Source organism: Oncorhynchus keta, chromosome 24 (genome assembly GCF_023373465.1).
Source record: "Oncorhynchus keta strain PuntledgeMale-10-30-2019 chromosome 24, Oket_V2, whole genome shotgun sequence".
In the NCBI taxonomy this organism is placed as follows: domain Eukaryota; kingdom Metazoa; phylum Chordata; class Actinopteri; order Salmoniformes; family Salmonidae; genus Oncorhynchus; species Oncorhynchus keta.
In genome coordinates, this window is record NC_068444.1 from 46,879,258 (window position 1) to 46,902,845 (window position 23,588).

A 23,588-nucleotide genomic window follows, 5' to 3' on the forward strand; every position below is an offset into this window, starting at 1 on the left:
CTTGGTGTGCTTGTTGGTGTGCTGAGCCTTTTTTTCTCCACACATAGTATTGTGTGTTCCTTCCAAACAACTCAACTGTAGTTTCATCTGTCCACAGAATATTTTGCCAGTAGCGCTGTGGAACATCCAGGTGCACTTCAGATGTGCAGCAATGTTTTTTTTGGACAGCAGTGGCTTCTCCCGTGGTGTCCTCCCATGAACACCATTCTTGTTTAGTGTTTTACATATCGTAGACTCGTCAAAGGAGATGTTAGCATGTTCCAGAGATTTCTGTAAGTCTTTAGTTGACACTCTAGGATTCTTCTTAACCTCATTGAACATTCTGAGCAGTGCTCTTGCAGTCATATTTGCAGGACGGCCACTCCTAGGGAGAGTAGCAACAGTGTTGAACTTTTCCCCTTTATAGACCATGTCTTACCGTGGACTAATGAACATCAATGCTTTTAGTGATACTTTTGTATCCCTGTCCAGCTTTATGCAAGTCAACAATTCTTAATCTTAGGTCTTTTGAGATCTCTTTTGTTTGAGGCATGGTTCACATCAGGCAATGCTTCTTGTGAATAGCAAACTCACATTTTGTGACTGTTTTTTATGGGGCAGGGCAGCTCTAACCAAAATCTACAATCTCGTATCTTTGATTCGACTCCAGGTTGACTCCTGACTCCAATTAGCTTTTGGAGAAGTCATTAGCATAGGGGTTCACATACTTTTTCCAACCTACACTGTGAACGTTTTAATTACGTATTCAATATAGACAAGAAAAATACAATAATTTGTGTGTGTTATTAGTTTAAGCACACTATGTTTGTCTATTGTTGTGAAGATTAGATGAAATTTGATGACTAATTTATGCAGAAATCCAGGTCATTCCAAAGGGTTCACATACTTATTATTGCCACTGTATATAGAGAGCAGGAGAGAGAGAAAGAAAATTGAATTGAGGGAGAGAAATAGAGGAAAAGAGAGAACGTCAGAGACTGCTCAACCACTGTGGAGCATTCAGTTAGTCAGACGTCTCTAACACACTCCAACAGTCCAAATCTATCAGAAGGCTGTGACACACTCCGGTGCTCTGCATCACCCGGGCACACAGAGGAGCCACGAAGTCTGATCACTGTCTGGCCCCATATGTCATTGTCACATCGCCACGGTTACCATGTGGGGTTTTACACTGCAAATTGAACTGTAGCCTATGCTGTAAATAGAGACAGTATTTGCCTAACCTTCTACTGGAAGGGTGTTACACAAGTACCGGGAGCTGAGAACGAAGGTGAAGAGGTGGTGAAAGATTGGTCCTTGTTGGTAGTTATGACGATTAACAATCAATACATTCAGTGAGGAAAACAGAGACGAATGAACGTTAGGTCATAAGCGTCACCTTTTTTTCTTAGTAAGGGTAGTGGGGTCCATGACTGTTTGAGAGAGAGAGAGAGGGAGAGAAAGAGAGAGAGAGAGAGAGAGAGAGAGAGAGAGAGAGAGAGAGAGAGAGAGAGAGAGAGAGAGAGAGAGAGAGAGAGAGAGAGAGAGAGACAAAGAGAGAGAGAGAGAGAGAGCGAGGGGGAGAGCTGTTATTGAAATAATACAACACCGGGAGGATGATGGGTTGACAAGCCACATCGTCGCCATGGTTACGGGTTTCCTGTGTGTCACAGCTTTCGCATTTCCCTTTATGAGGGGGAATTGAGAGAGGAGGGGGTAGAGAGCACTGGAGTAGGGAAAGAAGGATATAGATGGATGGAGAGATAATTAGAGGAATGGATAGAAGGATGGGCTGGTGAAAAAGGGATGATGAAAGAGGTGAGGGCTAAGGGGTCAAGGGGGGTGACAGCAGGACCTGCAGATGAAGAGGGTGAAAGGGTTAACAAAAACAGAGAAAAACAAGATAGGGTGAAGAAAATATGGTGGGAGCAAGTAGAAGGGGATGGATGAAGATAAGGGGATGAAATAGTGTGGCGGAGGAGGAGGCGGCTGTGCTGACAGCAGGGGAAAGATCACGTCGTTAACCCTCAAGACCTCTATTACCGTCAGCAGACAACCAGCCACTGAGGCTAACCCCAGTGCAGGTGTCACTTAACCGAGTCCAGCACTACAGTGGGAGGGGGAGGAAACCCTGACCTGGGAACAGACCTTGGCCCTAAATAAAAACAAGGAAGCTTTGTTTGTCCACACTGCAAGATCTACATCCTCACATCCAGACTAAAATGGATGGGTCTGTGTGTGCCTACCTAGTAAGAGTGTAGTACTGTAGTAGCATGAGTGTAGTAATGTAGCAATGTAGAAGAAGTGTAGTAATATTTTAAGTACTGTAGTAGTATCAGAGTGGTGTGGTAGTGTTGTAGTATAAGCAGGGTTGGAAAATAAGATAGCCCAAGGCTAGTACTTTTCAGACTGGGCTAGTCAAAATTGCGGTCTACTAGCCTGCTATGCCAGTGCCCAAAATCCTTAATTTCCATACCAGAGTACAAGTATAGCAAGGTAGTAATATACCTGTAGCATCTGAGTATTGCTGTAGTATGAGAGTTGTATCAGTGTTGCAGTAATATTTGCGCGGCAGTGTATTAACACAGCGATAGCGTCTGCGCTAAGCAGTGAATCAGCTCCAGTGCCCCCAGGACCCACTGCTTGTTCTTTGACAACCGGGCCCTCTAATTATTATACATCAGCAGCATTGTAGGCTACTGTGGCACTGACTGCAAGATGGTGGCAGTCAGGCCATGACAACAGCTCTCTCTCTCTCTCTAGTCTCTACTCTCGCTCCACACAGACAGAGCAGAACTCCTTGATTTGTGTCGAATCCATGACCACATTTTCTCCCTTTGACATTCAGTCACACAAACAGCAGCAGGAGACATTCCTCAAATGCTGTGCATGAAAAGCACCACGCTGATGGCATCAGACCTCGATGAAAGAGAAAATAAGAACCTCATCCTTGCTATGGTTGGCATATATACACGCCAAAACTGTATAACACTGTCCTCAGATCATTTATGTAGCAGGTGAAAATAGCTCTGATAAAAGAGGGGAATTGCAAAGGAGATTAATCAACTAATGATTGCAAGGCTCAGTGATGGTGGAGCTCGAACTCAGGCTGCCAATGTCCTTATTAAGTGACATGGCTATATGAATAACCGTTAGACAAACAGAAGTGTGAGTGCGTCTGTGTTTGTCAAGTATGAGTCTGAGTGTGAGTCAGTGAGTGTATGTGCCTGCATGGGACAGAAATAGCCTGAGCTCAGCACTGCTACCTCCTGCAGACAAAGACTAATAAAACTCACTCCTGTAGCTACTCTCTCTCTCTCTCGTGCTGCAGTCTGATGGAGCAGCCCAATGTGAGAGGTACATGCAACTAGCTCCATGTAGCACAACTCCACTCATAACCCTATATGAGTGAAAGGAGACTAGACCAACATGAAGGCCTGCTGATCTAGGCCTACATGAATGTCTACACATCTGAGCCTATGAAAATATAGCCTACAGAGACATTCTGAGGAGACAAGAACAAGAGGTATCTCTTAGGGGAGAAAATATTGGTGTACTCTACTTTCAAGTTGAGGTCTGCCACACATTATGGATAAATAGATGTTGACATGCACACCCTCCGTTGCTTTCCTGGGCTAACATAAAGCGAGTTTTTCTCCATTGAAACCAGACACTTTAAAGCTAAAGAATTCCCTCTACCTGTGCATGCTGCTGCTCGAACACTTTGAAAACCAACACCATGACCACAGCACATCCTTTTACCACATTGATATTCACACAATATTCCTTGGTGGCTTTTCACCTTCTGCTCATACATAAACACACACAAATATTGAAAAAAGGTGGGGTAAAACACGCACACACACCACAACTAGTATTGCTATCCTTGTGGCGACCAAATAATTGATTCCCATCCAAAATCATATTTTCCCTAAACCTAACCCCTAAATTTTAAACTATACCTAACCCTAACTCCTAACCTTAATTCCGTTCAACGTTCGACGACGGGGTCAGCCTGCAGGCGCCCGGCCCACCACAAGGAGTCGCAAGAGAGCGATGAGCCAAGTAAAGCCCCCCTGACCAAACTTTCCCCTAACCCGGACGACGCTGGGCCAATTGTAAACTGTTCTATGGGACTCCCGGACACAGCCCGTTGTGGCGCAGCCCGGGAATGAACCTGGGTGTGTAGTAACGCATCTAGCACTACGATCCAGTGCCATAGACCGCTGTGCCAATCGGGAGGCCCGGCCTAACCTTAATTCTAACCCTAATTGTATCCCAAACCCTAAACCCAACCCCTAAGCCTAAAAAATACATTTTCCTTGTGGTTATCGGCAAAATGTACCAACTTCCAAATTCTCCTTGTTTTACTATCCTTGTGAGAACTTCAGGTACCCACAAACGCACACACCTCTAAGTCTGTTGATGAATGTGTTACTGATGGGCCACTCAAGTAAAGTCTCAACTCAAAAGATGGAGCACAGAATGCAAAAATATTCTTAGAAATATTTAACCTCCACACATTAACAAGTCCAATAGCTCAAATGAAAGATAAACACCTTGTTCATCTACCCAGCGAGTCAGATTTCTAAAATGTTTTACGGTCGAAAACATAGCACATATTTATGTCAAACCACCACCAAAGACACAGCCAATATATAGCCATTTTGTCGAACAAAAGATGCAATCACAAACGCAGGATTAAAAGAAAAATAATTCACTAACCTTTTGAAAATCTTCATCAGATGACAGTAATAGGACATGTTACACAGTACATTTATGTTTTTTTCAATAATATGCAATTTATATCCATAAATCACCGTTTACATTGACGCCATGTTCAGAAAATGCTAAAAAATGTCCGGAGAAATTATATATAACTATATATAACAGCAATACACATCATAAACTTTGACTAAATATACATGTTCTACATATAGTTAGAAAGATACACTGCTTCTTAATGCAATCGCTTTGTCACATTTCTTTTTAACGTTACAGAAATCATTCATTTTTCAATAATCTGAGACGGCGCTCAGACATAAGCAATATTTCTCCGCTATGTTGGAGTCAACAGAAACACAAAATTACAACATAAATATTCCCTTACCTTTGATGGTCTTCAATCATAATGTAGTGGAAGAAGTCATAATTACCCAAAACATTGTTTGGTTTCAATTCGTGTGTCTTTGTATTAGCATATGCTGCAAGTTCCAGCTGAAATACTACCAAAAATTACTTCTGGTCACGAACAGTTGCGCATCAAAACTTCAAAATGACATATTATATGTCGACTAAACTGGTCAAACTAAGTGCAGAATCAAGCTTTAGGATGTTCTAAACGTACAAAACTATTATCTAATCTCTCGGACGAACGTGCTTCTTCGCAGGCGATCTGGAACAAAGGAACGTGTCTCCAAAAAGCGCGCTCTCGTAACCTTGAATTTTCTCGCGACACTCAGTCTTTTGCCTACCAAAGGCTCAAAACACGCGGGATTTGCACAATTAAATGCTGTACTCAATGAGTACATCTAGTGGAAGACATAGAAAGTGTCTCCAGATCGATAGCTAGTTGGGAAGGGTGGGGGCGATGACGTCAAAGTTGCCCCAAGTTTGAGGCTCCCAAAAATAGTTTGGGAGATTGCCTGCCCTGTGAGTTCTGCTATACTTACAGACATAATTCAAACGGTTTTAGAAGCTTTAGAGTGTTTTCTATCCAATAATAATTATTATATGCATATATTAGCAATTTTGGACAGATTTTTTTCAGTTTACTATGGGCACGCAATTCCTCCAAAGGGGGCAGTATTCTGCATCAAAATTAAATATAATTGCTCAATTATACTTGACGCTACAATATATAACTTTTTCAGTGACCTGACCAAATTCATATAGAAATGTGAGTTATAGATCTTTAATTCCCGTTGAAGGCAAGTCTAAGAAACGATAGATCTGTTTTATGTCTCCTATTTCTAACGCTTCCCGTCGGGAAATGTTGTTTTTGCGTCACTAACACTAGCTTCTAACAGCTGAATATACAATATTTTTACTTATGGAAAATATACTTCACAGCGGTTTAGATGGTACAATGATTTTCTACACAATGACTGCTTGTTTTGTCACATAAACTGAAATTAGGCGAACTATTCAAATTTGAGTAACCAGGAAATGGCAGAGTGATTTCTGCATAGTATAAAATCTTTAAGTATCAAATGTAAAAAAATATATATAATAATAGAATTCCTTATATAAAGCAAACCAGACAGCACCATTTTCTTGTTTTTTTTTTACATTTATGGATAGCCAGTGGCACACTCCAACAGTCAGGCATCTTTGAAATCTTGCGTCTTGTGACGGCCGGCCGCCCAACAACCTGCCCGCTTGACCCTATCCCTCCTCTCTTCTCCAGACCATTTCCGGAGACCTTCTCCCTTACCTCACCTCGCTCATCAACTCATCACTGACCGCTGGCTACGTCCCTTCCGTCTTCAAGAGAGCGAGAGTTGCACCCCTTCTGAAAAAACCTACACTCGATCCCTCCGATGTCAATAACTACAGACCAGTATCCCTTCTTTCTTTTCTCTCCAAAACTCTTGAACGTGCCGTCCTTGGCCAGCTCTCCCGCTATCTCTCTCAGAATGACCTTCTTGATCCAAATCAGTCAGGTTTCAAGACTAGTCATTCAACTGAGACTGCTCTTCTCTGTATCACGGAGGCGCTCCGCACTGCTAAAGCTAACTCTCTCCTCTGCTCTCATCCTTCTAGACCTATCGGCTGCCTTCGATACTGTGAACCATCAGATCCTCCTCTCCACCCTCTCCGAGTTGGGCATCTCCGGCGCGGCCCACGCTTGGATTGCGTCCTACCTGACAGGTCGCTCCTACCAGGTGGCGTGGCGAGAATCTGTCTCCTCACCACGCGCTCTCACCACTGGTGTCCCCCAGGGCTCTGTTCTAGGCCCTCTCCTATTCTCGCTATACACCAAGTCACTTGGATCTGTCATAAACTCACATGGTCTCTCCTATCATTGCTATGCAGACGACACACAATTAATCTTCTCCTTTCCCCCTTCTGATGACCAGGTGGCGAATCGCATCTCTGCATGTCTGGCAGACATATCAGTGTGGATGACGGATCACCACCTCAAGCTGAACCTCGGCAAGACGGAGCTGCTCTTCCTCCCGGGGAAGGACTGCCCGTTCCATGATCTCGCCATCACGGCTGACAACTCCATTGTGTCCTCCTCCCAGAGCGCTAAGAACCTTGGCGTGATCCTGGACAACACCCTGTCGTTCTCAACTAACATCAAGGCGGTGGCCCGTTCCTGTAGGTTCATGCTCTACAACATCCGCAGAGTACGACCCTGCCTCACACAGGAAGCGGCGCAGGTCCTAATCCAGGCACTTGTCATCTCCCGTCTGGATTACTGCAACTCGCTGTTGGCTGGGCTCCCTGCCTGTGCCATTAAACCCCTACAACTCATCCAGAACGCCGCAGCCCGTCTGGTGTTCAACCTTCCCAAGTTCTCTCACGTCACCCCGCTCCTCCGCTCTCTCCACTGGCTTCCAGTTGAAGCTCGCATCCGCTACAAGACCATGGTGCTTGCCTACGGAGCTGTGAGGGGAACGGCACCTCAGTACCTCCAGGCTCTGATCAGGCCCTACACCCAAACAAGGGCACTGCGTTCATCCACCTCTGGCCTGCTCGCCTCCCTACCACTGAGGAAGTACAGTTCCCGCTCAGCCCAGTCAAAACTGTTCGCTGCTCTGGCCCCCAATGGTGGAACAAACTCCCTCACGACGCCAGGACAGCGGAGTCAATCACCACCTTCCGGAGACACCTGAAACCCCACCTCTTTAAGGAATACCTAGGATAGGATAAAGTAATCCTTCTCACCCCCCTTAAAAGATTTAGATGCACTATTGTAAAGTGGCTGTTCCACTGGATGTCATAAGGTGAATGCACCAATTTGTAAGTCGCTCTGGATAAGAGCGTCTGCTAAATGACTTAAATGTAATGTAAATGTTTACAAACGAAACATGTGTGTTTAGTGAGTCCGCCAGATCAGAGACAGTGGGGATGACCAAGGATGTTCCTCTTGATAAGTGTGAATTGGACCATTTTCTTTAAAAAGTACATTATTTTCTTTAGGGATGTAGTTATGTAAAAGTAGTCGCAAATATAAATAGTAAAATAAATTACAGATAACCCAAAAACACTTTTTTGGTTATCATCAAACTATGAAATAACACATATGGAATAATGTAATAACCAAAAAAGTGTTCAACAAATCAAAATATGTTTTATATTTGAGATTCTTCAAAGTAGCCACCCTTTTGCCTTGATGACAGCTTTGCACATTCTCGGCATTCTCTCAACCTGGAAGCAGTGGTCACGGGGTAATTTATCATCTGATGGTTGATCATCTGGGCACTAGCTTGTACCTGTGTTGCTGTGTGCCATAGGTCTGTCTAGGTGTCTGGTCTTTTTCCTATTCCTTGAGTATTATTCCATATGTGTTATTTCATAGTTTGATGTCTTCACTATTATTCTACAATGTAGAAAATAGTCAAAATAAAGAAAAACCCTTGAATGAGTAAGTATGTCCAAACGTTTGACTGGTACTCTGCGTGAGAATGCTGTTCATTAACTACAGCTCAGCATTCAATACCATAGTGCCCACCAAGCTCATCACTAAGCTAAGGACCCTGGGACTAAACACCTCCCTATGCAACTGGATCCTGGACTTCCAGACGGGCCGCCCTCAGGTGGTAAGGGTAGACAACAACACATCTGACACGCTGATGTTGAACACGGGGGCCCCTCCGGGGTGCGTGCTTAGTCCTCCCCTGTACTCCCTGTTCACCCACAACTGTGTGGCCAAGCAAGACACCAACACCATCATTAAGTTTGCTGACGACAGGGCCTCCCGAGTGGCACAGTGGTCTAAGGCACTGGATCGCAGTTGCTAGCTGTGCCACTAGAGATACTGGTTAGAGTCCAGGCTTTATCGCAGCCGGCCGTGACCGGGAGACCCATGAGGTGGCGCACAATTGGCCCAGCGTCGTCCGGGTTAGGGAAGGGTTTGGCCGGCAGGGATGTCCTTGTCCCATCGCTCTCTAGCGACTCCTGTAGCAGGCTGGGCGCATGCAGGCTGGCACAATTGCCAGGTGTACAGTGTTTCCTCTGACACATTGGTGTGGATGGCTTCCGGGTTAAATGGGCATTGTGTCAAAAAGCAGTGCTGCTTGGTTGGGTCGTGCTTCGGAGGACGCAAGGCACTCGACCTTCGCCTCTCTCAAGTCCGTACGGGAGTTGCAGCTATGAGACAAGCCTGTAACTACCAATTAGATACCACGAAATTGGGGAGAAAAATGGGTAAAAGTATTTTTAAAAAGCTTCCTGACATCCAGGACCTATATACTAGGCGGTGTCAGAGGAAGGGCCCAAAGAATTGTCAATACTTCAGTCACCCAAGTCATAAACTGTTCTCTCTACTACCGCACAGCAAGCGGTACCGGAGTGTCAAGTCTAGGACCAAAAGGCTTCTTAACAGCTTCTACCCCCCAAGCCAAATGGCTACCCCCCCCTTTGTTTTTATACTGCTGCTACCATGTACAAATGACCTCGACTAACCTGTACCGACGCACATCGACTCGGTACCCCCTATATATATTGCTATTTTGTGTTACTTAAATATATTTTTTTATTTAGTAAATATTTTATTAAGACTATTTTATTAAAACTGCATTGTTGGTTAAGGGCTTGTAAGTAAGCATTTCACGGTAAGGTTTGTATACGGCGCATGTGACAAAATTGTATTTGATGCCGACATCACATTTTATTTGTCACATGCGTCGAATACAACAGGTGTAGGTAGACCTTACCGTGAAATGCTTACAAGCCCTTAATTACAACAACGCAGTTCAATAAATAAAGTGAATAATTATGAAATAAAATAAAGTAAATATTTTTTTTTAAAGTAACACAATACCACATGCCCCTTCCCCCTTCCCCTAGCAGCAGTTCTACACCTGCCTCTTGTCTTTCATCCCTAGATAGAAAGAGTGCGGCTGGCTGCTGGCAGGAGACGGTAACCATAGAAACCTCCCGCCGCTGCTTTGCTCGCTTACCTGCTCTTGTATGAGCTGAAACAGGGAGCTTCTATCCATATACTGGCCAGGGAGTTGAGAGGAGCCGCCGGGGACAAGGGCATAGATAGGGAGGAGCAAGCGGGCTGCTGGTGGTGGTTGGGGAGAAGGGGACGGGGAGTGGGGTTGGGGGAGATAGGAGCGGGTGACTAAATCGTAGCGTCAGCCCCCTCCACTACACGACACGGCTACGTCCCCTGCTCAAAGGATGGAGAAACCCGGATCACTTGATTCCTGGTGGCCCCTTGCTCTCCTGTTAGCGCCGTGGCTAACTAGCGTGGTAATCAGCAGCGTCTGTAGTGGTGGCAGGGTATTCTATGGTGCCAGTGCTGTGTGGAAAGGAGGCAGTCCAGCAAAACAAGCAAACAGCAGATTCAGCAGCTCTCATTCACGCACTCTCCTCCTCGCTAACCTCTGCCCTGCAGCACTGACTGCTCCCTCTCTCCTCACTGACACTGCACTGCCTGCATACCAATGATGCAGGGGAGGGAGGTGGCTCCTCTCGGCCAATGGGAACCGGAACAGGAGGGGCCACTGGCTGCAGCTCATTTCCACATTGCAAGGAGAGCGGCTTGAAGAGGAAGAGAGGATGAGCTCCACTGCGGCTGTGTGCCTACTACAGGCTCAGATAGGGATGCACGTAGGCACATCTGGAACACATACACATGGGCAGAGAGAGAGAGAGAGAGAGAGAGAGAGAGAGAGAGAGAGAGAGAGAGAGAGAGAGAGAGAGAGAGAGAGAGAGAGAGAGAGAGAGAGAGAGAGAGAGAGAGAGAGAGAGAGAGAGAGAGAAAAGAGAAAGAGAGAGACAGAGAGAGAGAGAGAGAGAGAGAGAGAGAGAGAGAGAGAGAGAGAGACAGAGAGAGAGAGAGAGAGAGAGAGAGAGAGAGAGAGAGAGACAGAGAGAGAGAGAGAGAGAGAGAGAGAGAGAGAGAGAGAGAGAGAGAGAGAGAGAGAGAGAAAACACCTAAGCTCATTGTGAACAGACTGAATATATGCACACATGTACAGTACATGCAGGCCTATCACACATTGTAACAGAAACGTGAATATACATCACACATCGCACACATGGAACCACACAAATATTACACTAAAGCACACTTACAGAACCATGACGAAATACCAATTCCACCTCCATGGTATCGCATTAATGAATACAACTGCAATAACATTTGGGCAAAAATCCCTGGTGTACAAATGATCATTATAAGTAAAACCAGTACAAAGCCTTTATGTTAATCCCATGCATAATTAATGTAAATTGCGAAGAGACTGGTGTATGGGGACCTGAACATAAAAGGGCAGAACATCAGATTGATGAATGGCGACTCCTAACCCCTTGTGTGGGCAGCCCTGGTAGGAGCAGTGCCATTACCAGACCTATTTCCTTAGAAGAGAACACATTATCATTCCATATGCATGTACACATCATAACCACTTCTCTTAAGGACAATGTGGATAGCTGGGGATACAGTAAATCCTGCTTCATAGTGAGCTGGTGTATTCGCTCCAATTGAAAGCTGTAGTAAGGTTGTTGTAGCTCAGCTATGACCTGACAGTGTATGAGGCCATCAGTGTGTGACAACAGGATCCCCTCTCCGTCTACAGTCCACTGTCCCCTCTCAGATCCAGTGCCAACTCCCAGGTCCAGATGACCTGGTCTCCACAATCACCCGACCCTCAACCCAGTTGAGATGGTTTGGGATGAGTTGGACCGCAAAGTGAAGGAAAAGCAGCAAATAAGTGCTCAGCATATGTGGGAACTCCTTCAAGACTGTTAGAAAAGCATTCCAGGTGAATCTGGTTGAGAGAATGCCAAGAGTTTGCAAAGTTGTCATGAAGGCAAAAGGGTGGCTACTTTGAAGAATCTCAAATAGAAAATATATTTTGATTTGTTTAACACTTTTTTGGTTACAACATGATTCCATATGTGTTATTTCATAGTGTTGATGTCTTCACTATTATTCTACAATGTAGAAAATAGTAATAAAAAAAAACCTTGAACGAATAGGTGTGTCCGAACTTTTGACTGGTACTGTACAGTAGATAATGCTTGACCCTCTCGCCTTCAGATGTCCGGCAATGGTAAGTGGGCAGTGTGGAGAATCACCCATATGATGAAAATGACAGCCAAATGAATCGGGTCACTATGTGACATAGTTTTAGTCCAAAGTGCTCTATTTTATGAAATGTCCAGGGATGAATAATGGAGGGAGAGAGAGATATTAGGAGAGAGATAGGATGCAGTAGAGAGTGAAACCAAGGGAAAGAGAGAAGGACCAAGGGAGAGAGCGAGATGAGAATGGGGAGGAAGATTAGAAAGTGAAAACAAGGGAAAGAAAGTGAGAGAGAGGGAGGAAGAGCACAAACAGATGAGAGATTGAGCTCACATTCTTGCAGCACAAAATGCATTGAAGTTATTCTTTACAGGATGAAGAATTGCCTATGGTTGGGAGGTTTTGCCACCACCCAGATTTAAACATGGAATATGTGTTGCTCTGTAACATCTCTGTAATGTTCAAGTCCCAAATGACGTGCTGAACTGTTAAGAGTATCATGTCACGTTTCAACATTTTGGCGTTAGGCCAAAGAGGTTTGTTTATTGAGTTGAATCAAGCCTCACTCCTTTTAAGCAGTTTCCAATGATAGGGGTGGCACTGGAATAGCTGAGGAAGTGGAATAATTAACTCAGAGAGAGGAGTGGAGAGCCCTCTAGAGTCTGGACGTGCAATTGCGACTTCCAGTCCAACAACCAACCCAAATGATCTTGGCAACCAGTCATGGAGTCCAACCACAGAACTGCTTTGGAATGTTGAATATTATCCTCAATGGGTGTTATACAGGTTGACCTTGACCAAAACCACTGAATCAGTCTGTGTGTCTGATTTGTACCGACTGCAGAACTGATGCTGCCTTTTCAACTGGCAGAAACCTATTCTCTTTTTGAAATTGTATTTTTATATAACACATGCATTTTAGTTTCTGGGTTCTATTTTAACAAACCCTCTTAGCGTTGGTGGTAGCGCTATAGTCCAGGTTGTGTCAGAAATATTTTAGATATTTTCACAGATATTTTCGCCAACGTTATTTTAGATATTTTCACAGCGAGAATGATGGGTGCGGTAGCTGGCGTTGTCACAAAAAGGCAGTTTTTTGATGAATAAATCATTTGTAGGCGTGTTGAGGATTGACTTATCACTGGCCAATCGGAACATTGCGAAATATGTGGTTGCTTCAAAATGTAGGCCTATCCCATCTTTGCTAAATATGTTGAACATGTTTCAGTCCACTAGTTGAAAGCAATTGCATGGCTTTAATATGGAAGTATACTGTTAAACATAGCATTCACACTGATATAGGGGCTAGGACTACTGTAAATTGCATTATGCCTGAGCCATGGACATGCCAAACGTTGTCAATAAGTGAGATTTAATTCAGTATTGATAAGGCCAAGAAAGAGCGCATCATTATGTTAATTTAAATGCATTCCAGGTCACTACCTCATGAAGCTGGTTGAGAGATTGCCAAGAATGTGCAAAGCTGTCATCAAGGCAAAGGGTGGCTACTTTGAAGAAACTCGAATATAAAATATATTTAGATTTGTTTCACACTTTGTTGGTTACTACATGATTCCATATGTGTTATTTCATAGTTGTGATGTCTTCACTATTATTGTACAATGTAGAAATTTTTAAAAATAAAGAAAAACCCTTGAATGAGTAGGTGTGTCCAAACTTTTGACTGGTACTGTATATCACCGGAGAAAATATCTGAGCGATCAAAACTGCGCCCCTCTATATGTAGCCTATATATTTGATGCCATCTGGCCAGAAATAATATAACATGCCATTTATTTTGGTCCACACAGCATGAGATTCATGGTCTACACATAATGAGACATAGGGGGCGCTGTTTTGCTCGCTCGGATGCTTTAACTGAGATTGGTGCGTCTTTCCGCCAATTTAAAGGCGCTGCAAGTTCAATTTGCATTCTGCAATGGCCGTGCAGCATTTACGATGATCCATATGGGGCCTCCGACCACATTTTCGTAAAAAAATTGCTCTTATGCTTGATCCAAACCAAAAATGTGGTCGGCGCATTGTATGGATGGTGTGACGCAAATTGTGGGGTCTTCAGAGGCAAGCAAAGGCCAAATTGAGTTCGGTACCACATCCTTGTGTCCCTCTCAAATGTTTTAACAATACAGAGGGCTCCATGTAGCTCTGCATCGACATGATTGGTTGACTGTAGGTGAGGGTGGGAGGTTCTGTATTAAACAAACTCACTGAATGCCCTGGCTTCTGCAGAGGCCGTATCATCATAAATGCTGCACGGCAATGTAGACTTCAGAATTACCATGCAGCGCCTTTTACTGTTGCAGCTTATCTAGGTCAAATCAATGATCAATAATTTATTTGGATGGGCAAGGAGGGCGCATTTCAAACTCAAATTAGACAGCCCTCGGCCTTATGCATTTGGAGGAATCCCCAAGGCCATATTTGTCTTCGGTCCAAATTAGCCAAGCAAGGGGAGTTTGCAACGTTGCCTGAAACGATGGTTGTTCATCCGCTAAGAAAAGTCTGTCAAAACTAAAAACCTCCATCAATATGGAGTCAACATACAAGTGTAAGTAAAAATTAATGTAAAAAAAAGTTATAAATTGTGCTACTAATGCAAAAAAGGCCACCTAAGGCCCGCCCATATGCCGGCCCTGCCCACATACTGTCCACCAATCATATCAATGCAGAGGTATAAGGAGCTATACTGAGCCCTCCACATTGTTAAAAAAATGGTGGGGGCGCAAGGCGTTGCAGCATGAAGCTTGATATCGCCTCCAGATCAAGCATAAATCGTCTTCAAGAGTAGCCTACAGAGGTTTGGTTTTTAATCATATGAAATGTTAGACAAGCAATTGTTACAGGAAAATAACTTCGAATTACGTTTCATGATGGGCATATAGACAGCTTTTGGAGGGGTTTTATGCAAAACAAATGGGAGCTGGATAAAACAATGTAGACTCTACAATGCATAGAAAAAAGAGGATGTCAGCTCACTGTTTTGCTGCTCCCAAACTTGATATTTTAATAAAGATTTGGTGGTCAAGATCTATTTCAAACCCTGTATCTTAAGTACTTGGCAATGCATTCCTCTCACTGAGAGGAGGGGAGACTATTGATGGTTTAATATCAAATGAAACGAAATGGCAAAAAACAAGTATTTTATGTTTCTAAATATTATGTTTACTGGCACCAAAAGCTAATTTCTTGTTCAGTGTGCATATGGGCACTGTGCATCGCAGTTGGATAGGCTGAGCTTCTGCTGTCAAAATCCATGTCATAACATAACCAACCTCGTTCCAACCGTTACTGCTAAGATCAGCTTTTGGTTGTTCTTAAATATCCCCACCAGTGCTGTCTGAAATTGGCACATTGGCGCACGTTTTTAAGGTCACACCTCAGATATTGCCACCCCTCCCACCTCGGCGCAAGCCAGCTCATATAAAACAGGTAGCCTACATTACAAATCCTGGTGCATGTGCTGCAAAACAGCAGAGTGCTGGCTTTAAAATGTTGAAATTGCGTTTTTAAAAATTGGGCTAGTTTACCGCCAGCTGAAAATAGAGCCACCTATCTAAAACCAGACACTGGTTTATCTCACATCTTCCTTCTGGCACAAGATTGAAAACCGGACTGCCCAGGTGAAAATAATATAGGTGGCAAGGGAACCCTAGGCTGTACTGTAAGCAATATGTAGGCTACGGGTAAATTACTGTTCTTGTGCCCCTATTAGGGGGCTGCTGCCATCTGTTGGTGAAAAGGGTTCAAGTCAAGGACCAACTGTAGAGAAAAGTCCGAAAACCAAACAGTATTTGTTTTCCTTCAAATACCTGAGGTGCATGGGTGGAGTTGGGCTTTTCCCATTGGTTCCGTTACATCAGGAAGCTACAGTATATGAATCAAGTGCACCTCAAGTATTTGAAAGAAAACAAATCAATGACAATTTCAAACCTGTCGTGAGCCTGTCAGTCACCAAACAAGCTTCACGTATGAACCTTAACCAATGCTCACACATCATGACATTGTTAGGCTCTGTAAATAACTACAGGTTTATAAAATAATTATAATGGTTTTATAATCCCTCAAGCTCTAGTGAAATATGACCAAAATATCTAACCTTGACACCAAATCAGAGCAGAAAAGAGGTAGGCTTCATCTACATGATCATCTTTTAAAAAAGTATTGGACAGCTGCTGCTGGTCTAAAAAAACAATAGACCATTCTGCCACACAACTATACTGCATTCATTTACTGAGAGCTGGAGAACATGTAGCCTGTAATTTTTTTAATGCCCATGATTTATCGCTAAAATGTATGCTAAGATGTAAGCTGTCCTAGACAGAAAAAAGAAGCCTGCCGAGCGATGAAAGGCCTTTCGTCAAATCGTGATACCATCAGAGGACCATGATAGAATGGCTACAGCATGCGATCAAATTGAAAGCAGTCCTAATACAGTCAATTTAAGCATTAAACTGAAATCAAACAAACATACTTCAGGTGACTGATATCAACTCAAATGCAACAAAGAGTAAGTTAATGGTTATACCCTTAATATGTATCAAAGGCATAGTCTATAATAGCCTTGATCAGACAAAGTATGTTGGCTTGACTGAAGGCACACAGGTGCATCTCAGATTATGTCCAATGAGGGGGCTGTCAGGAGAGGAGGGGGATCACAGCTGTCACAGTGGCAATACTAAGCTGATCTAAACACTGAGCTCAGGGGGAGACGGCGAAGTTATGGAGAAGGAGGGTGGGCGTGGGCCACAAACCACTGTGCTTCTGTTGGCTCAGTCGGACACTCTCCTCATTGTGTGGCATTGCGTGTGTGTTTGAGTGTTGTGCTGCAGTCAGCAGAGCACTTGTTCTCCGTCACCTGCTCATACAGACACACAACCATGTGTTGTCTCAACTGTCAAAGGGAACACACACTAACGGCATGTGTTTGAGTGAACACACCACAACTGTTTAAGGACAAAACATTACCACCGAATAGTTTCACAGTGCATGGGGGCGGGTCACAACAGCATTGGTTGCTGTCTCTGCCTGGATCAACAAGATGGACACCTCTTCTAATACATACGGTTTGAAACACACTCAATAATGTAACAAAGAGGATACCATAACATCAACTCTCAACCATCATACAGCCCCTGAACCCAAACCAGACCCTCATACATCCCTTGCACCTTCAGCAACATTCAGTAAATGGTTAATTGAATCTACACTTTCATCTGTACTCATTTAATCTGCAGGACTCCTACACAGTATCTGCAGTTAAGAGGGTTTCAGATGGCATGCTTTTCATAGAGAGAAAGAAGTACTCTACATAGATCCTTTGCTGTATTTGCTTTGGACTCCAAGACAATGGTCCCATAGCAACAATCCAGAATAAATGCACAAGCTTTGAGCAACATGGAGAACAACTTTTCCCATAATGCTGCATGCCAGGACCAGAGAGGTTTTAAAAAGCTCAAATTACTAGTTGGCAAAGGGATGAATTTAGACTTAACTAAGACAAAGTATTTCGGACATGTGTGGTTCTCCTCTACAAATATATTGAAGTAGGCCTTTATGTGCAAATTTAGACCTCACTTACCTACTTCTTAAAGTAGTGTGAACTTTATTTTAAGAACATGCAGGCACTGCATTATGTCGCTATTACACTGAACAAAAACACAACATGTAACATGTTGGTCCCCTGTTTCATGAGCTGAAGAAAATATCCCAGAAATGCCGGAAGGTTGTGAGTTCAAACCCCCGAGCTGACAAGGTACAAATCTGTCGTTCTGCCCCTGAACAGGCAGTTAACCCACTGTTCCCAGGCCGTCATTGAAAATAAGAATGTGTTCTTAACTGACTTGCCTGGTTAAATAAAGGTCAAATTAAAAAAATTAAATGTACAAAAAGCTTATTTCCCTAAAATTGTGTGCACAAATGTGTTACATCCCTGTTAGTGAGCATTTCTCCTTTGCCAAGATAATCCATCCACCTGACAAAACTGCACATTTAAGAGTGGCCTTTTCTTGTCCCCAGCACAAGATGCACCTGTGTAAAGATCATGCTGTTTAATCAGTTTCTTGAAATGCTATTCCTGTCACACAACACAATGCCATAGATGTCTCAAGTTTTTAGGGCGCGTGCAATTGGCATGCTGACTGCAGGAATGTCCACCAGAGCTGTGGCCAGCGAATTGAATGTCAATTTCTCTAACATAAGCTGGCTTCAATGTTGTTTTAGAGAATTTGCCTCATGTTTCAGCTTGATAATGAACAGCCCCATGTCACAAGGATCTGTACACAATTCCTGGAAGCTGAAAAATTCCCAGTTTTTTCATGGCCTGCATACTCACCAGACATGTCACACATTGAGCATGTGTGGGATGCTCTGGATTGCAGTGTACGACAGTGTGTTCCACTTCCTGCCAATATCCAGCAACTTTGCACATTAATTGAAGAGGAGTGGGACAATATTCCACAGGCCACAAATCTATGGGAAGGAGCTGTGTCATGCTGCATGAGGCAAATGGTGGTCACACCAGATACTGACTGGTTTTCTGATCCACACCCCTAACTTTTTTGAGGTATATGTGACCAACTGATGCATATCTGTTTTCCCAGTCATGTTAAATCCATAGATTAGAGCCTAATGAATTTATTTAAATTGACTGATTTCTTTATATGAACTGTAACTCAGTAAAATATTTGAAATTGTTGCATGTTGCATTTATATTTCTGTTCAATGTATATACAGTATATGGGCATGTCAGGAAGTTATCATGTATGAAATGCTGAATAACGAGTCAATTGTGTTTTGTCAGTAGGCTGCACTGTCTGCAAAAGTGGTTGATGTCTGGAAGTAAAGCATACACCTGCAATAATAAGCATTGATAATAATAATTAATAATAGATAATAGTGTACTTATTATTAATAATTCGATAATTCTAACAATCATCACCTATATTAATTAATATTTGTAAATTAACTATCTTACAATCACAACTGACACAGAAACGGGAGCAAAGACCGAAGTATTGCACTATTATGCAATGATTGCGAGGTGTTACAAATGGAATTCCTGTTGTTAAGCTACACAGATTCATGTAAAGGCATATTTACAGTTGCCATGGGGCAATTAATTGATTCTAAAATCCTACGGTTGGCGCATTGACTGCTGATTCAGTACCGCCATTACAGTGTTAAGATAATCAACAGAAAAAAATGCGATGGATTCTGTTGACCCAACAACGGGCCGCCCATTGTTAAAGACGTCCCTCTGTCGGTGAAGGGAGGGAGTGGTCTGTTGGTGCGAGAAGTGCGTGTGGGTGCTGTTTTCAGGACTAAACCACATAGGCATAACCACTGACTGAAGAACTACCTTTCTCCCGACACGTGTAAGTGTTCTGTGACCATAATGAAAATAAATAAACACATATCGATTAAGAAGGCCATGAAAGAGGTCGACCACTTCTGCTCTCAAATTGCTGGCACTCGTCAACAAGACAGTGAACAGGAATGTTCAACAAATTACCGAACGACAGTGCGCGCGCATTCATTCGTTCATTTAGCGCGTCCCCTCATGAGCACTCACTTACTCATACTCTCACATACATAGGCTACTCATCAGGGAGAGGGAGAAGGAAAGAACGAGTGGGTCAGAAGGGGGGAGAAGGAGGGAGCGCATATACAGCAACACTGCATAGCCTTGGCCCCTCTGTGCAGGGTATTCCAAAAAACATTTTCAAAACATTTTCAAATGACATAGAATGACATAGAACATAGCCTCCACTAGCAGCATTTTGGCACAACTAGATATTTATTCTACGACTTGAGTAATTGTTCATACTGGAAACATCACCTGCTAGCCTAAACATTTTTGACAGTGTTATGCGACGTTATGGACTAACTGTAAAGTGTCTATGATGTGAAATTCAGAATAATGAAAATAACAGGTCAAAATGTATTGCTTGTAAACAGTCATAAAGCCCTTATAGCAGAAAATGAACAAACAAAGTAGTAGGAGATTGACTAAGGGATCCAAGATGGCGTTTAGGCTACAGGGGAAATATATCAGATGAAAATCTAAAATAAAAACAACAAATTGGAATGTTTCCTGTTGTAACAAATGTAGCCTATATCCCTGCGCATTATACGTGTATAGCCATGGGAAATATGTGATGATCCACACGTAAATTAGTCATGTCGTTCAGTCGGCTTTCCTATTGCCTACCAGCCAATGAACAAAAGAATGTCATCAATGCGCCCTATGTTAAATTATGGGTGGTTTAATATAGATAGTTGTCGCACTCACACTTGAGCGAATACCCCATCAAATATCAGACAATCATGATTATGTTATGAAAATTGACAGATTTCGTGAATTATTATCAGAGAACCAGATCTTTGGAGGTGTTGGCAACTTTCCTGACAAAAGGAGCACAGTCGCGTGGAGCAATAGTGCCCGTTTGTTTATTTCTCATTCCGCCTTAAAACATCAAATAAATTAAACGTAACCATTCCGCTAAATCCCAGATAAATCTATATTAACAACAGATGCTTTATCCATACATCAGATAGTCTGTCATTTAATTTATAGGAGGTTTAACACTAAATAATCTCAACCACGTCACTCAAAGTCAATGGCCGGGCTGTGTTAGTTCGAAAATTATTTCGGTGTATTAAAAGCAAAAACTAGCTTTCGAATCGGTCAACCCATGTGCATTCGTTAAAGTATTGATTCGTCTTCATTATGCATTTGTCATTTTTCTATTCGGTTCCGTCTGTTTGGGTCAATTTAATAGGAATTCTGCAAAATTGATCACAGCGCGCTGTGCTTCGGGTAGGTTTTCGGGAAATAAAAGTTTGTCGGTCAGCGAATTATATAAAAACATTTATATGACAGTGAAGCCCCAATTGTCTACTTTCAAACCATGCGTTTTTGTACACATATGCAATGCCAGACTTTTAAAATTTTGCAAGAGTTCGAGGATGAAGAAACACAAACGGGACTGCGCGAGTTCCATGGAGCCTGCTGGATCAGCTGCTGGCCGTTGGTGTTCTCAATCACGTCCGCGCGTAGGCTTCATAAAGTCAGAGGAGCGCTTGTAGAATAATATACATTAAGAGACAATCAGCTGTGACGCTCCATCGTGTGTGTCAAACATATAGTACTCACAACTTTTTTTTTTATTATAAGCTTTGCGTTCTCACAAACCAGGACCTTTTCTGGAATATTATACGTTTGGAAATATTAATTTAGAAACGTGTGACGCTCTGTGACAGACGTTTGCCGGGAATACTCGAACTGAACCTGCATATTCAACCAATTTTAAGAGTCAACAATGGCAGAGACGGTGGCAGCTCCAGCCCCAAAAGCTAAAAAGGCGAAGGCACCCAAGAAAGCTGCTTCACACCCGAAATACTCGGATATGATTATGGCGGCCGTCCAGGCAGACAAAAGCCGTGGAGGTGCGTCCAGACAATCTGTCCAGAAGTACATCAAGAGCCACTACAAGGTGGGAGACAATGCCGATTCCCAGATTAAGCTGTCTCTGAAGAGGATGGTGAGTGGCGGGGTCCTGCGCCACACCAAAGGCATCGGCGCATCAGGCTCCTTCAAACTGGCTAAAGCAGAGGACACCAAAAAGGCGCCTAAAGCTAAAGCCGTTGTGAAACCAAAGAAGTCGCCTGTGAAAGTCGCCAAGCCCAAGAAGGTAGCAAAGCCCAAGAAGGTGGCCAAATCACCAGCAAAAGCCAAGAAAGCGAAAGTGTCAGTGAAGAAAGTGAAAAAGTCCCCGAAGAAAGCGGCACCAAAGCCCAAGAAAGTCGTAAAGAAAGCCAAGGTGGCAAAGCCAGCCAGGGCAGCCAAGCCCAAGAAGGCCAAAGCTGCAAAACCCAAACCCAAGGCAGCAGCAAAGAAAGCCACAAAGAAAAAGTAAAATGGACATTACAGAGAGACTTGTAAATACTTTGAGGAAATGTTTCTGTATATGTCATATTATTTTTGTATGGTCTCATGCGAATTGAACCGTTTTTACAGATCGTTTTCCACTCCATTGCACTATATGATGATGCTGTAAAAAGTGGATCTGGAATTAAAACATTTTTTTTGTAACAGCATTAATTGTTAGGCTACTATTTATTATTCCTCTCTGAACCTTGGAAACCTGAGGCATATGGACCTGTTAGAAAATGTATGTGACACTAATCAGGAATTATTATTGATTAAGGCTATTGGAACAAGTGAATAGTTCTTGTTCTCTGTGCACGAGGTCATTCTGAAAATACACTTGTTTCAATAGCGAGCATTGTTGAGCTACACAACGTATAGAAAGAACTGTGTAGGCATGGACATCAGCAAGATTTTCAAGTGATGGTATGGCTCCAAATGTGGACTCTATGCTACTTTTTGTAAACCAACCATGCCATGTTCCATTAATTCAGTCTATTTGTAATGAACTGCAGACGATGTATTGCATCACTTTTGAAACTGTTTATACTGTAATACAATAAACTTTTCTCATCTTCTAAATATGTCAATTTATTAGTCACATTTTACGCATGCATGCATACATACGTCTGCAAATGCAGTTCTCAACCCTAATTTGAATGAAATGTACAGATAAAGTAATTGAAGGCTATCGAGGAAAGAAAGAACGACTGGTAATATCAAGAATGGATTATATATATGCCGTTTATGTGACCTGACTGAAACTATTGTCTAGATTAGCCCTAAAAATACCATAGCCCATATGATTAAATAAGATGGTCCTAGAATATGCCCACTTCAAGGCTTTGTTTCTTATTGAATTGACAACATATAGGGCATCACATTTAAGACATCAACCAACACTCTACTTACACAAACTGATTAGTCTATTAAGGTTTTAGACATATACCGATCAATTACCAACAAATATGACAGTATTAAGAATGAAGTATTATGTAGTGTTGTTAATAACTTAGACTTTATAATTCTTTATGTTCTCAATCTTTGAAGAATGTACATTTTCTAAATCCTGAAACAAGCCCAAGGACCCTATCTAAAGGCCAGGAACTGAGGAGCTCAGTCATTTTTCTCTATACTGATGACTGGACATAGCTCTGAGCAATAGGTGAAGCAACATTCTTTGTTGAGCATTTGTTTTCAGCTTTTTTTCTGTCCTACTATACAGTGCAGATGGGAATTGGAAAAGGAGAGGAGGCCACCCCTGAAGAAAACAAATGTTCCTTCCTGAAGTTAACTCAAACTCGATACCTCCATCTCCTGGTTGCACTCTGTATTTTCTTTCCCACCATGTTGAAGCGGTTTACAGGGCAGCAGTTAGAAACCTTAAAAGGACAGGAATATACAAATGTCCTTTTCTTCAAAGTAGTCCAATGGGCATTTCCAACTGAG

General features: G+C 42.8%; 2 protein-coding genes across 2 annotated transcripts in view; one reads left to right on the forward strand and one right to left on the reverse strand.

Annotated features, from left to right (window-relative positions):
- The window catches only part of LOC118357635 (rhomboid-related protein 1-like), a 64,866-nt gene extending 54,303 nt beyond the window's left edge, over nucleotides 1-10,563 (reverse strand). The window contains exon 1 of the mRNA XM_052478393.1: nucleotides 10,113-10,563. Coding sequence (XP_052334353.1) covers nucleotides 10,113-10,151 — 39 coding nt within the window. The 5' untranslated portion in view covers nucleotides 10,152-10,563. The remainder of the gene's footprint in view (nucleotides 1-10,112) is intronic.
- A 10,727-nt stretch (nucleotides 10,564-21,290) lies between these two features.
- LOC118357636 (histone H1.0-B-like) lies at nucleotides 21,291-22,721 on the forward strand. The gene has a single exon (XM_035734956.2). It carries the CDS (start codon nucleotides 21,532-21,534, stop codon nucleotides 22,126-22,128), a length of 597 nt encoding a protein of 198 aa, XP_035590849.1. The 5' UTR covers nucleotides 21,291-21,531; the 3' UTR covers nucleotides 22,129-22,721.
- The last annotated feature ends 867 nt before the right edge of the window (nucleotides 22,722-23,588 follow it).

Coding starts and splice junctions, on each gene's coding strand:
- LOC118357636 (XM_035734956.2), top strand. CDS start 21,532: ATGGCAGAGACGGTGGCAGCTCCAGCCCCAAAAGCTAAAAAGGCGAAG.